Raw genomic sequence first — 14,819 nt, forward strand, 5'->3', positions numbered from 1 at the left:
TTCTCTTTTCTTTTCTTTTTTTTTTTCTTTGTTTCTTTTCCAATTGTTTCGTCCGAGTATGGCCCAGTTTGCCCACACTCGAATAATTGCATTTTCCATTCAACTAACCAAGGGTGAATTTTCGTTCCAGATCCAGCTTTGAATGGAACCCAATTGGAGCACCAACATCTCGTTCCCAGGTCCGCCGGCGAATGTAAGTCGATTAAATTTTTCCTTCTCTTGCTCATCTCCGGTCTGACAAAAAATATTATTCGGTTCTTCCGATGTGTGTGAATTTTCTTGCATTTTCTTCTTAAATTACGCTGCCAAACGATGACCAAATTCTCCAAATCCTCCGAGTGAGATCAAAATTTCCAACTTCTCTCCTTTTCGCACCGTATATATGTTTGTGTATATACGTTCTCCATGTGTAATACACGTACGATGTTGTGGAGAAATACAAACGCGAGAGGGTCTCTCTCGTTTTCATCGATCCTTCGGTTCAGTTTACTCCGCAAGATGTTATTTTCGTCCCCATTCATCCCCGTATCCTCCGCACCGTCTTTGCCTCACCCTTTTCTCAAACTTGCGTCATATTTTCTCGCACAGAGGACAAACTACTCGCAAATACCACGCGATACGTAGTCGACTGGAGGATCTATGCTCGACTGGAGGATCTATTTCCACGTGACTTTTGCATTCCTTCTTCGTACATATACGAGACAACTTGCTCGCCTTTTCCACTCTTTTCTTCCGCGCCCGTCATTGTCGGCAGACGAGTTAAAAAGAAATTCCTCCTCCCCCTCCTCCTCGGAGTGCGTAAAGAGCAACGGGAGCAACCGATCGATGAGAGAACAGAGGGACTCGTTGTCAGAGGGGTGCTGCTCTATCCACCCTTCGCGATCGTTAGCCTTCGAGGCTAGCCACATCTTTTCTCCGAACTGTTGGTTGCGCGGCTGGCGTCTACGCGTCTAGGTCAACGCGACGATTTCCAGAGCGTTACGCTTCCCTTCGCCGACCTACGTCCAACCCAGAATTATCTTTCCCCGTATATTTTCCCGCCGCTGCAGCACAACGACGCAAGCCAAATTCGACCACGTTTGGGAAAATAGGCAATCTGCATACGTTGGCCGAGCATGGCAAAATGAAACGACCTCTCACCGAATGAAAGAAAGCTTGTCTTTCGCAAACGGCAGCCAACGAGAGGCAAACAGAGGCAAAAAAGGATTAACGGAGACAGTCGTGATGCAACTGTGTTTCGCGTATTGCAATATTTCGCCGCTCGGCGTTTCCTCGGTTCCTGAACGATAAAGGGGGTTAAAGAAGGAGAGGAGGAACGCGACGCGACGCGACGCGAGCTGCAGCAGCCGTTCGTTTCTGACCCGAATCGGGACGATTGTTGCTCGGTCGCGAGCGATAAATTCGCCGGTTATATGGGGCGCCGCGGCAGCCTGCTGGGTTCACCAGGCGGGCGAGGACCGGCTCCACAGGGAATGTCCCCTCGACCCAATTCCCGGCTCGACTCCGCTCCGCTCCGCTCTACTCTGCTCCACTCCACTCCGCTCCGCTCCGCTCCACTTCACTTCACTTCACTTCACTCCACTCCGCGCAACGCGACGCAGCACTTTCAGCCGCTCGCGTATCGCGACTACGCACTCCCGATAACGCGTTCAGTGACCCTTTCTTAACCTTTTTGCCAGATTATCGTCAGATTATGAAACAGAGCTCAACGCTGCTGTGAAACTTTCGACATGTGCACCAACACGGAATACGAACAAATAAGTGATATATTGGTTCAGTTGTAGTCTAGTGCAATTCAGTGTTTTGATTATTATTTTATACTACGGCAGACATTGACAATAATCGAAACACCGAATTGCACTAAACTGCAACCGAATCGATATTATTTACTTATTAGTATTCCGTGTTGAATCGTTGGTGGACGTGTTGAAAATTTCACAGTAGCTTCAAGCTATAAGCTGTTTCACAATCTGATAATAATCTAATAATCCCTAATAATCTGATAATCTTGTGGTACTAATCAATTCGAAACATGGGTCAATACGTAATCACGCTTCTTGCATTCGCAATGCGTCTCCCCTCTTCCGTTTTCTGTTTTCCACACACTACGCATCTTGCACATCTTTTTAATTTATCGTCGCACCTTTTCATTATTTTCGTACGAAACTTCATAAATGGAACAACGTATTGTAAAATAATCACGGCTAACGGAAGATGTAATTGTTAAATTGAAATTCGCTTACGTCCGATGAACGAACTGAGAGGTTTGTTACAATTATTGTCGATAACATTTACTTGCTGGGCGTGTTTGGTTTGATTACCGAGCTATGCGAGGTAAATGCTCATAGGCGCCTTTTCGTTCCAGCGAATCGAAGTGAGCCGAGCGCCTATTGGTGCCAACGGTAAAAAGGCAAAACGTTGAGCCTTTTTAAACTGCACAAATAGGCAGCTGTTACTTTATCTACTTTTATTTACAGATACGTACTTGTACGTAATTGTACGTGGAAGGAAGCGCTATCGCGCCGCTATCCAACACGGTTTCTTCAAAAACCTTCAACGGTTACTGTCGATTTTCTTCTTCAAGATTTTCGTTGCCAAGCGAAAACAATTTCCACCGATCGTACGTAGGTTTCCCTCGTTCGATGAAAACGAGAACAGACACACAAAAACACAATTGCAACACGGGGCACTTTCAAACGGACCAGTGCCCCAAATTTCGTTCCCCCCCGAAAGTTTCGGTAGAATTTAGTTTGCAGCTGGAATTTAGCCGCCTTGCGACTAAAGAACGTCGCAATTATTCATCCCATCGTCGTGGTAACTTTGATAATCTTCGCTAACAAAGTTGCTGACAATTAATCCTCGAGTATCTGTCCGGCGAGCGAGTCTCTGTTTCGTCGCGTCTCCCTTGAATAAATTTCCATCAAGCGGGACCAATGGGAGGGCAAACGGGGAACGGGCGCAGATCCATTTCTGTCCGATCTGTCGTTCGAGGGAAGTTTGTCCAACAGATTCCCTCGGAAAACGATCAATCCCCTCCGACTATTTAGTTGTCGTCCGATCACGTCGTAATATCGCGTCGCCGGTAATCAATTTACCGGCTTGATATCGGCGCTATTGTTCGTCGCGTCGCCGATATCTTCGATTTTCAACGCGTAATTTATATAATTATACGTGAATACTGATTCCTCGCCCCCCCCCCCCCCTTCCTGATTACCGTCGGTAACGCCGTTAAAATAGAAAGCCGGAATTATCGGAATTATCGATCGGCCAGGCACAACGGGGGGGCTACACGCGTACACGTTCAGATTAGTTCCATGGATAACACGGCGAGAACGTCCGTGACAATTCTCCCTTTACCCTCTGTCGTAGACTCGATAATTTCCTATAAATAATTTGTTCGGTAATTTTCCTTTTCCCTCCTTTCGTTACCTGTGGCATCACCTCCTCCTTCCGTTCGCATAGTTTCGCCGGGCGAACGTGGTCGATTGACTCCCTCGGCGACGGTGACGAAAGACGGGCACAGCAGCGCACGAAGAAATGCACATAATAGTGAATAGAAAAAAGGGTTCGTAACTTCCTGGATAGATAATACTCGTCGAAACATGAGAAAAAGGACCTGGATCGAAAAATTCATAGTTTCAAAGTTATAAACGATTTTTCGTTCGATCCCTTTCTTCTATTTACTCTGCGTGATAGTATATTACAATATCCTACGAAACATTAATACATACGTATATATAAATTTATGTATACTAACTAAACACTTAACTTATGTACACAAACTAAATGTATATCATATTAAAATATATAATAAGTATAATTATAATGATTTTAATATAATATATATGTGTGTAATATGCAGTAATTTATATATATATATATATATATATATTCATAGTGCACGGAAAATCTTTTTTGGTTAATATCCTAGGAAACGTTAATATATATATAAAAAATTTATTTATTTAAATTAAATGTATATCATATTAAAATATATTACAGTATTATAATTATAATTATAATAATTTAATATAATATATATGTGCGTAATTTATATATATATATATATATATATTTTATTAAATCGTTATATATATAATATATTCATATTCATTCTCTACAAATATATATTCATAGTGCACGTTGAAAATCTTTTTTGGTTTGATTATTCGTTGATGGATAAGTTGACGAACGTCGCTATCTGAAGGAAACCCTCGTTCTCGCGATATTTCACAGTCGCGTACGTAGACGAAGCGTTTCCTCTTCGCAGAATCATGGCGAAATTGCCGGAAAATGGGAAAATCCGTCGCTTTGCACTTGGAGGAGCCTTCAAACGACTCATTTTCCAAGTTTTTAGCAGAAAATGGACGTTACGCCGAGCTTCCAATCTCCTTCTGATCTCGGCTTTAAAATTTAAGGACCGTTTCGCGCAAGCCGGCTATCCCGACTCCCCTCTCGTCACTTTCCGCAAATTTATCCTAATTTTCTCCCCGTCGAACGGTAATTACCATTTCAGATTCGCCGAGACAACGTAGTTTCGTACAAATTTGCCCCCCCCCCCTCCTCCTCCCCATTCCCCTACGCTTCTTATCGATTCGTAACGTTCGTATACTCGATAAATCTTTGAAATTTTCGTTTTTTCTTTTCGACACACTTTCACGCGTATCTTAATTAATAAAACAATATTACGCCACGGTTCGGTTACGTATCGGAGCTCTTATTTTAAGGAAACAGTGGTACCCGGTCTCACCCTACTTTCCCCTACATCAACCGCGCTGAGAAACTGACTTTATGAAAATTTCATTTGTACGGTTATCATGTAAGAACCTCGTAGCACGTTCTGACGCAAAGTCGTTTCCCGTATTTCTTGACCCGCGTTCTATATATTCATATCGTACAATTTTCATATCGTCAAGATTGCAATAATTCATTACACGTGCACGTACATATGTTAGCAGTATGGCGACCAGCGGCTCGTGCAATTTTAATAATCCACGGCGATCGAAGGACGTCGCTCGAGATATAACGACGCGTGAAGAAGGAGAAGAAAAAGAGGAAAAATGATAGGCGTCATTTTTTGGCATTGTCGAATGTTATATAATGTTCGTGCGTACGTTCGTGTATCTCCATGCGTGTCAAACGGGCCGAAAATTCTATCAGCGGACGAATTCTGGGAGTGAAATGTTAGCAGTCGTAGTAGATTGCCACCCCGATGACAATGACGAGCATGCCACCGTTCGAAATTTGATTAGGTTAATTCGATAACGGGCTTATTTCGGTGGCCGGGACGATGGGTCGTCCAGTTGGACGAAGCCATCGTTCCGCCTCGGAATTAAACAGCCCGGCTGAAACACGAATCTGCGGCCCAGTCTACGCCGATATAAACGACTTAGTCGAGCGGGGGAATGCGGAATGCATCCGGTGGAATCCTATTGATTACTTTGGTTTCACTCGTCGCCCCGACCAACCGGAACGTCTATCGATCGAGCGTCTGCCGAACCGGACTCGCTCTTGGAATCTCGATTCGATTCCGACTTTCCGCAGGAATTCCCCGACACCCCGTCTCTCTCGGCAAACACCCGAATACATTTGTCTTTTCGATAATTCGACGTTTCAATCCGGCCGCGCTTCCACGAACCGTGTGTACAACACGCGTCACACGCGGCGTTTCCTTCGAATGAGAAAGGAAAGCGAGCGAGCGAGCGAGCGAACGACGATAAAGGACGAAGATGCTGCGAGCATCAGGATCGGAAGCAGAGAAAGGGTCGTCTGAGAAAGTGAGGAAAAAGGAAAAGGAAGAAAATTGACAAAATTAAGTGGAAACTACAAAAACTACGGAAAGTATAATTCGCCTGGTTCAATTTGGCGACTATCCGCGACTATCGATATCATCGCGATAATAATATTTCCACGCGGCCGCCGTAATTCGATTGTCGTCTCGAACTCGGCTGCCTCGCTTAAACGCGGCGTAATTAGATTCGACTTGGCACGATTCGCCTCTTATTTGCGCGGACAGTTTCGGAGAGGGATAGTGTTTGCAATTGTTGTGTGTTTGGACTCGCGATCCCCCGTTCTTTATCGCGCTTGTCCACGAAATCAAACAAACGATACGAACGTGCACGCACGGCGAAACGCACCACCCACGATCCATCGTAGATGGAAACGATGGATTTCGATCGAGGCGAGCAAAGTTCCGCGCGTGATTGACGATCCAGTGGCGCGAACGATCGATCGATAAGTCGTGGCGCGTAACGAGCTCACATATCGACTCGCGGCAAGTGTCAAGGCCACCTTTTAGACCATTAATTCTAAAAATGTGCATTGTGCGAACTGTGTTGGACGAGTTTGTCTAAATGATCACAACGATAGATGATGATAATAATAATGATAATGATAATGATAATGATAATGATAATGATAATGACGAGTAGTTTTTACTAGTTTACTAGAATTTACTAGTTTTCCTCGACGATTCGACGTTTGTGAAACGTTCAACTTGTCGTCGACTTTGTCGTCTCGTGTGAGTTTGCCACGACGTAACGTAAGCAGTAATATCCTATCATACCCGACTATTCTTTCGCAAATTCATCATTCGCTGCGTGAAAACTCTGCGCTCTGCCAATTCCGCGTCAACATTCCCCGCGTCACGTTTCTGCAGTCCAAACTAAAACAGAGTACGGACAAAACACGCGAACAGAGTCTTTTTCCCACGAAAAAGATCTTTTTCATGCTCTTGGAACTCCGTTACTTACGTACGTACGCACTTACGCGACACACATGCCCCCAATTCGAGGACACATGTTCCTTTTTTTTTTTTGGCCACGGGAACATTTCGTTTCTTCGTTGTTTTGTTGGTAATTGAAGAATGAACGAGCATCCATCCATCTTTCGCACTTCAGATTTAGAAAAATCCATTTCCAGTTCGATAATACGTTTCATTTTCTAATTTTCTTTTCCCCCCATTTTCTTTAACCTTTTGTCGTCGCGTTCTTCTTCCGCTTACGAATACACGATCACAGCGTGAAAACGAAAAACGGCGAAGAACCGCCTAAAAAAAAAAAAATACCTAAATAAAAAAAATAGCTAAACAAAATCATCGATCAAGGAGTAGAAAAATTGCAATTCGCATCGTCGTTGAACCTGACGATTTCACGCTTCAGAGTCATTTATCTCCCGACAATTGCATATTTCATTTCGAGTGTTTCTCGTTCTGCTCGACGATAGCAAATACTTACAAAAGTCAGATGTTTCGTGCTTTCGAGTCTCGAATTTTTCATAGTCTGGTGCGCGTCGTTGGTTTGCTCAACCAAACGAAAACATTTACGTACGACCTTTACGGCCGTTTAATCAAATTTAATCGAGCCAGATGGCCCCCTTTTCTCCACTGTCGTATCGCCATCTATTCGACATTTGTCTCTCAATAAAGAAAGAAAAAAAATAATAATAATAATTACGATACGAGTATACAGGTGTTCTCACGTAACTATAAACTCTGCATCTCGTTCGGCAGTTGCACGCTTCTCGACGTTAAAAGTTTGGAGAGCAGCTGGCTAGCCTGTCCTATTAATTTCCACGATAATCGGCCGCGCATTGTGTTATCGAGTTTTCATCAAGAAACCACCGCGAAGGCCGACGAGATTAAACTCGTTAGTAGCCCGTTTAATAGAGACATGGCGGGATTCATCTGGTCGAGATGTTCGCTGGAAGATGCGCAACCTTGAACCGAGCTTTTCCACCTTCATCCCCGATATAACCTTATTTATAAACTCTGGCCACCGTCTTTCACTTCCATTTGCCTCCCCAATTTCGTCCCCCCGCTCTCGATACTTCCGAAAGGTCGACCGATTTCCGCAATTTTCGAAAATCTCTCGATCAACTTTCCTCTTTGAGGAAACGGAGACTTTCTCGCGCTTGTCTCGCAGTCCGCCGTGACAACGTTTGTTTGTAACACGGAAGAAAATTTAACGAGCTTTTCCGCGAATGTTCATCGCGAGACTGCAAGTTTCGCCTGTGAAAACAGAAACAGAAAGAATTGTCCAAAGAATTTCTTCAGAATCTCCTACGCTCATGTACGTATATATGTATGTATGTATGTATGTATGTAGTGGGCAAAATTGTAAGGCACCTTACGAAATTAAAAAAGAAAGAAAAAAAATTACGAAATTACACTTTACAAAATTAAAATTATTCTCCGTAACAGACTCAGCGTCTTGTAACTTTATCCAAGTGAAATTCCACTATTTTTGTTTTGAAATTAACAATTTGTTGAAACATTCGTTTAATCTGTGGAAATGTTAATTAAGTAACTTTAATTTGTACGTAGTTTACAGCAGACATAATGAAAACCTTTGTACCAGTAATTTTGTAAAGTGTTTTATAATTTTATCCACAAGTGTATGCGTATATGTATATGTGTGTGTGTATTTATGGTCGAGCATGTCGGTAAAATTTTAGCTCCTTTTAAAAGAAACGCGAGTCTCGATGATGACGACGACGATAACTGATAACGCGAAATCAAGCGTGTCGCGGCTGTTTCGATTTTCGAACAGCGATGTTCTCTGAAGAGAATTGGTCGCAACGATTGATCCGACACTCGGTCACGGTTTCTTTTTCGTGGGAATCGACTCGGGGAAACTCTCGAAATGACGATGGCCAAGTTCATCGTTCATCGCGACCTTATTCCGGGCGGCTACGTTCTCGCAGGCCTCGTCGATCGATTAACTGGAGCGTGGCACGCAATTTCTATCCTAGACCTTCGTGCCTGGCGTTTCCCTATCGAGCTGTCCATCGCATCGCCACGATAATTGCTCGGATAACACACTCGTCATCTCTATACATTGTACATTGTACATTGTACATTGTACATTGTACATTGTACATTGTTCGCCGTAATACCGTAACGTTCGAGCGAAGAATCGATTCAGCCGAATCGAGCGATTCGGTTAGTCCAACTATTTAGTGCCGCGTATACTACTCGTGGATCGATGGAAATAATCGTACGTCTGTAAACAGATTAAGGCGGTATTCTGGTATAATCCGGCTTGAAAAAATCGACTCTTTTGGGATTTTCTTCTGAGGGAACCACGAATACATTTTTGGTATGCAGTTCTCGTCACACAGATTTATTCACACTTGGAGGGTATTTACAATTTCATTTTAACGAAACTTGACGAAAGTTGTGGAAATTATATAGCCTATAGGGCGAAAGCACGTTTTTAAAAACGGGTTCGAATGGCTGACGTGATCCCGGTCCACCTGGTTATTTGAAACTAAAAAACCAAAATGCATCTTAATTAGTATAAATGTGGCTATCGCGTGAACCACGGAAACACTGAAATCTCGAAAATTAAAAAAACTGGCAGCATTTTGAAGTTTAAATATCGATTTTTCTTTTGGGTGGTAAAAGAAAAAAGAAAAAAAAAAATGAAAAAGAACATCAGATTTTGAAATCCGTGGTGTTTATACGATAAAAGTAAGATCCGGTGAAGATCCCCTCCAAAATTTCAAGTCAATCGGTCAACTATCCCGTCAGCCAGTTTAAAAAATATGCATTTGAGAAAAACACATTTGAAGTTCTTGTTACCCGTTGTACAAAAATATTCACACTTGCAATCAATCGAGCAGTACAAAAAATAAAATATTATAAAATAATAATAATATAACAATAAATATTACGAGATAAAGTATTTTTTGAGAAAAACACATTTAAAGTTTTTGTTGTACTCGTTGTACAGAAACGTTGGTACTTACGTTGCGAGCAGTGCACCGTTCCCTTTAAACATCTATAACTTTGCTAATTTTACGAATTCAAACAAATCCTTTTGCACAGACATTTCCAAAAGCATGTGCTTTGAGGAAATGTAAGAAAAAAGAAATTGATATTTTTTAAGCCGGATTACCAGAATAGCCCGTTAAGAAGAAAGTCTCCTATCGGTGATGGAAGATGGAGGGTGTGGCGGAATCACCCTGACCGACAACGTCTTGACGTGACGTCGTGCACAGGCCCTGAACTGGATCGAGGTTCATTGTCTGTGACCTTACCTCGCCTTATTCATAAATGCAGGCTTCTCGATTGTTAACTGGCGCCAGGCATGCGATCTATCGCTCGTGCACCCTTTTCACCTCTTCCCCAACTCTCCAACACTTGGGGCTTGCACGAACGTACATACGCTTACAGAGAAAACAGTTACAACAACAACAACAACAACAACAGCAACAACACCGTTGGATATTACCACGAGCTGGGCTGCTCGTGCTTCTATCGAGAAATCGCCTCTCTTCCTTCTTTCCTTCGTTCCTATTTCCCGCAGTCTCTTCACCGGATCGAATCGATCGATTCTTGGGACATATTTCGCGATATACGTTGTTGAAAGGCAAAGTAGTGCACGTAATTTATTTCTTTCTGTACACGACCGTTTTTTACGCGAGCTGAACTTTGACTAAAGACAAAAGGACTAACGCGTAACAATTGACTATCTCATCGATGATGGCGTGGTTGCCTCCTTTCCACATATGTCGCAGTCCGAGTCTCTTTTCAAAATCGTACGTATTTCTACAATAGATTACTAGAAATCCATTTCGTCTTTCTCATTAGAAGCAGAAAATTTCGACTTTTTCTCTCGTCATCGTCGCGATGGCAATCTCCGATGGTATTACCATAGTAAGAATTTGGGAATTTGCCAACAATATTTTCCCCGGTTCGTTGTAAACGCGTGAAATACGCCCGGAGACGTAAGCAAGATGCATGTAAGCACTCACTTGCTCACTTACGTGGATACACGTATAATCTCGGCCATATATATATATATATTGGCCAGGGTTTATCGTCGCAGCTCGATATTCCTCGTTATCTGTAAACCTGCGACCGTAGGATTGTAATTCATTTCGTCGAACGTCACGACGGGGCTTGCGACCGAGAGGCAGCGTTAATCGTCGTAATTGAATTCGCGACGCCGGTGCTTTTCGCAAGCCAAGTTTATTAAACGAGAGAACGAGAGTTTACGGAGTTTTATTTCCCGAGGAAGAAACGACGGAACCAACGGCCAATTTGCTACTTTTCTCTTCAATTTCACTTAATCCCTCTTCCATCGTCTGTCGCTGTGTTGATTACCGTCGATCACTCGAAACGGACAAAATACCGTACAGAATCGTATGTGACGAGAGACGATCGACAAATGGAAATGCTAAAAGCTCTGACTAATGGAAGATCGTTTATCCGCACTTTTCAAATCAAACAGAAACGTACCACCTCTCTCTCTCTCTCTCTTTCTCTTGCTTGGTTTGTAAACGTTCCAAATATTCTCTTCAGAGACATGCGTCTGTATTTCAGAGGGGAAGACGATGCACGGTATATTCGAGGGTAGAACATTGTTCGATTGAAAAATCCACGTCCCCGTCAATGAGAAGCTGAGAATCGAAAAGATCTGGCGAATAGTATGGTGAATAGAGCAAAGTTTCGCATCCCAACTCGTTCAACTTTTGGAGGGTAATTTCTGCGCTTTAAACGTTTGGCCGCGCGTTCAGTTTCAGGCGAGATACCCATTCATTCAGCTTCTTTGCTTTTCCCAGCTGCTTCAAATGGTCAAGGGGATTGTCGAATGGCTAACATTTAGCTTTCCATTTTAAGCTCTCGAATCGTTGCGCGTGGTTCTACATTAATCAAGTATTCGGTTGGTTATTATCAAGCGAGGAAGAACGGCCGCGAGTCGTTCTTTGTCTTCAAAGCTCTCGTCGCCTGAACGAAATTTATTTATCGAACCACCATTGTACGTGTCTTGACAGTACACGAGCCAAATGCATCGTTGATGTTTCTATCCGCAGTTTCTGCTTCTTTCCAGCACCTGTTTCTTTGAATTCGTAAAGAAAAATCTCATCTGCTTTTTATCCAATGCCATTTCAATGGCTAGAAACGGAGCCAAATTGTTTTTGAAATACAGGAGTGATTGATTCTAAAATACGGGACAGAACCTTTCAAAACTATATATGATATGGGCACACGAGAAACAGGAACAGGAATCTGCAAAGAAAAAGACGAGCGACAAAACATAAACAAAACATAAAAAGAGCGATTATTTGTCGACCAACAAGGTGTGCAGATACTGCGTATTTTCAACAACAGCAGCCGATCCAGCTCTGCGTCCACCTCTGCGAAAAGTAGTGTGGAGCGTGCTTTCGTTGAGACGATCAACGGTCGTAAGTGTAATTGGACCGAATTTAGTTGTTTCATTCTTAACGGCGCGTGCCGCCATTGTGTGTCGCGGGCTCCTCTTCGTAAACTGTAACAACGAGAACAATGGCCGACGTAGTATGTAGAAACCAACAAGATGTATCGCCAACAAGTAGTCAGACTGTTATTCCAGATATTCCAACAAAGTAACACCGCATACACCGCATACAGAATTCCTTGGAATGTGTACCTATTTACGTATTACATAGTGTGCACAACACACTACGTCGTTTGAAAAAGGAGAAAGGCGAAAGAACGAAAGGCGACGTCGGTTGGTTCCTTTCGGCAAGGATCGTCGTACACATTCGTCCGACACATTCCTTTCTTCTCCCCGTGCTACCAGCTTTATCATCGCTCGTTCCCATTGTATTCGTTAGGAATCTAAGATCAAGAGTGTTTGTTACAAATAACGTGTGCTCGCGTACTTTTGCGTCTCGCTCCTCGTTTTGTCGTGTTCCTCTTCCGTGGTTACCGCGAACGAAAGATAAATCTTGCATCTTGCCATTTATCATCGTCCTCCGCCGAATAAAAACCAGTCGTTTGTTATTCATACATAGTTGAGGATTTCGCTTCTCTTCCTTTTCAACGAGTTTACTCGAGTATCTCGAGTGGCTTCAGGTTACGAGGCGTCAAAGCCGATGTTTTGTCTTTGGACAATTTGTCACTCCTCTGCAAAGTTGCTCGCGAAACTGGCGCAAAACTAGCGCGAGTCTAGCGACGATTCCAACAGCTCGCAGACTCACCCTCTCTCTCTCTCTCTCTCTCTCGTTCTGCGCCCAGTGTTTCTGCCTCGCGTGAGATATCGCGTTGGACGCAACGATTGCAAAATTCTCGGCAGGCGAAAGCGATCCGTGACGGGGAAACGGGAGAAGAGACAAGACAGCAGGATGCTACGAGAGACTGGGATAGAAGCGCGCGAAATGGAGCGTGTAGCTCGAGCGATCTCCAAGCTGTATCTCAAAATTGCAGCCCGCGTAAGAGGATTCCGCGACAAAGGGATCCGCCGTGTGGCCACCCGAATATCAAAATATACAGCGTGAATAGAGAAAGGGGTCTGCAACTTTTGTGGTATTATACACGGTATTATACAAGGTGGGCCGGAATTCGTAGTACAACCGAGCAGGGGGTGAGTCTACGTCAAAAAATAAGAAAAAAAAAATTTGGTGTAACATTTTTTTCATCTGGAGCACCGGTTTTCGAGAAAATCGACTTTAAAGTTTTGTTCACCTTTGCGAACCTATCTGCCGCGGTTGTCTCCGTCCGAGATAGCGTTCACAAACATTATTTATTGCGTGGTGTTGAAGCAGTACAAAGTGTCCCTACTGATAATTAATTTTTTATATCTTATTACTAGTTTCTAATTCGCAATACTACGATACAGTACACTGTTACAAGTTGTTGCATTGTTGAAAATGACCTCCTCGTTGCCGTAGGTAGTACACAAGTTTGCTCGACGAATCAACGACATCTGAACAGAATGTAAGCTGATATCGTTTTCTTTTAATTTCTCGAATTCCTCCATAATCTTTTGCTTCAAATGTGTAATGTGTGAAATATCGTCTTTGAAGAATAATCAAGTATTATTCACAAAGTATATTTATGTTAAACTACAGACAATATATTAGCAATTATATTATTTGTATATTCGTCGAAGCACACTGAAGAAACACGTGGAGTGTTACACACACACACGTCAACAAAAGATCATCGTCCGCGATAATCGGTCACGACATCCACTCCTTCCTACAAACGCTTATTCCGCTGCATATTAATAGATGGCGACGCTCACATCATTATACAAATGAATTTCTCAACAGTCTTTATACACAGTCAACTTGTTCTTTGTTACGCCCCCCATAAAAAAGAATCTAGAGGCGTGAGATCCGTGGACCTTGGTGTGACCAACGTACCTTACCATCGCGGCCAATCCAACACAAATTTGGCTTAAAAAATTTTTAATTTCCGTTTGATTTAAAAAATTCGTTAATTTCAAATTTAATTCGTTTGATTTAAAAAATTTTTAATCTCCCTCCCGGTGTGGCGCACCGTCACGTTGGAAAATCATACTCTTTGTAGTAGTTGAGGCAATTCATTGCGTAGAAACCTAGAAAGATGAACAAAACTTTAAAGTCGATTTTCTCGAAAATCGAGTTCCAGATGAAAGAAATGTTACACCAAACTATTTTCTTATTTTTTTGACGTAGAATCATCCCCTGCTTGGTTGTATGTGTACCACGAATTCCACGCTGACAATACAGCCGAAACGTGGAAAAAAAAGTCCTAGTAAACGTGGTTCGAAAGTTCAAAGAGGTTCAAAGTTACAAACGATTTTTCGTCATTTCGGTTGAAATCGCACACATCGGGGAATGTTTGAAAGAGTACGTAATTCTTTCTACGAAAACCTTAATAGAAAATCTCTTACAATTAGAAAAAGAAGAAAAGGTAACATCACTTACATACTAGCACGATAGCTCTCGAAGCAAAGAAATTCGTTTCTGCGGCCGACTTGTCTCGCTTTTCTTTTTTCTTTTTTTCCTTTCTGTCCCCGGAGCGCCGAAACGATCGTAACGACGAAAAGGGGAGAAACCAAGTC

At 42.7% G+C, this 14,819-nt stretch overlaps 1 protein-coding gene across 4 annotated transcripts in view; it reads left to right on the forward strand.

Annotated features, from left to right (window-relative positions):
• LOC122531394 (solute carrier family 12 member 4) overlaps positions 1-14,819 on the forward strand; it is a 95,091-nt gene that overhangs the window by 14,795 nt on the left and 65,477 nt on the right. For 3 of the 4 annotated variants that reach the window (XM_043659272.1, XM_043659273.1, XM_043659274.1), the window contains exon 2: positions 131-193. The exons of the other annotated variant lie outside the window; for it this stretch is intronic. In XM_043659272.1, coding sequence (XP_043515207.1) covers positions 131-193 — 63 coding nt within the window. The remainder of the gene's footprint in view (positions 1-130; positions 194-14,819) is intronic. 4 annotated transcript variants of the gene reach the window in all.

Source organism: Frieseomelitta varia, unplaced genomic scaffold (genome assembly GCF_011392965.1).
Source record: "Frieseomelitta varia isolate USP_RPSP 00005682 unplaced genomic scaffold, Fvar_1.2 scaffold_398, whole genome shotgun sequence".
Classification (NCBI taxonomy): Eukaryota; Metazoa; Arthropoda; class Insecta; order Hymenoptera; family Apidae; genus Frieseomelitta; species Frieseomelitta varia.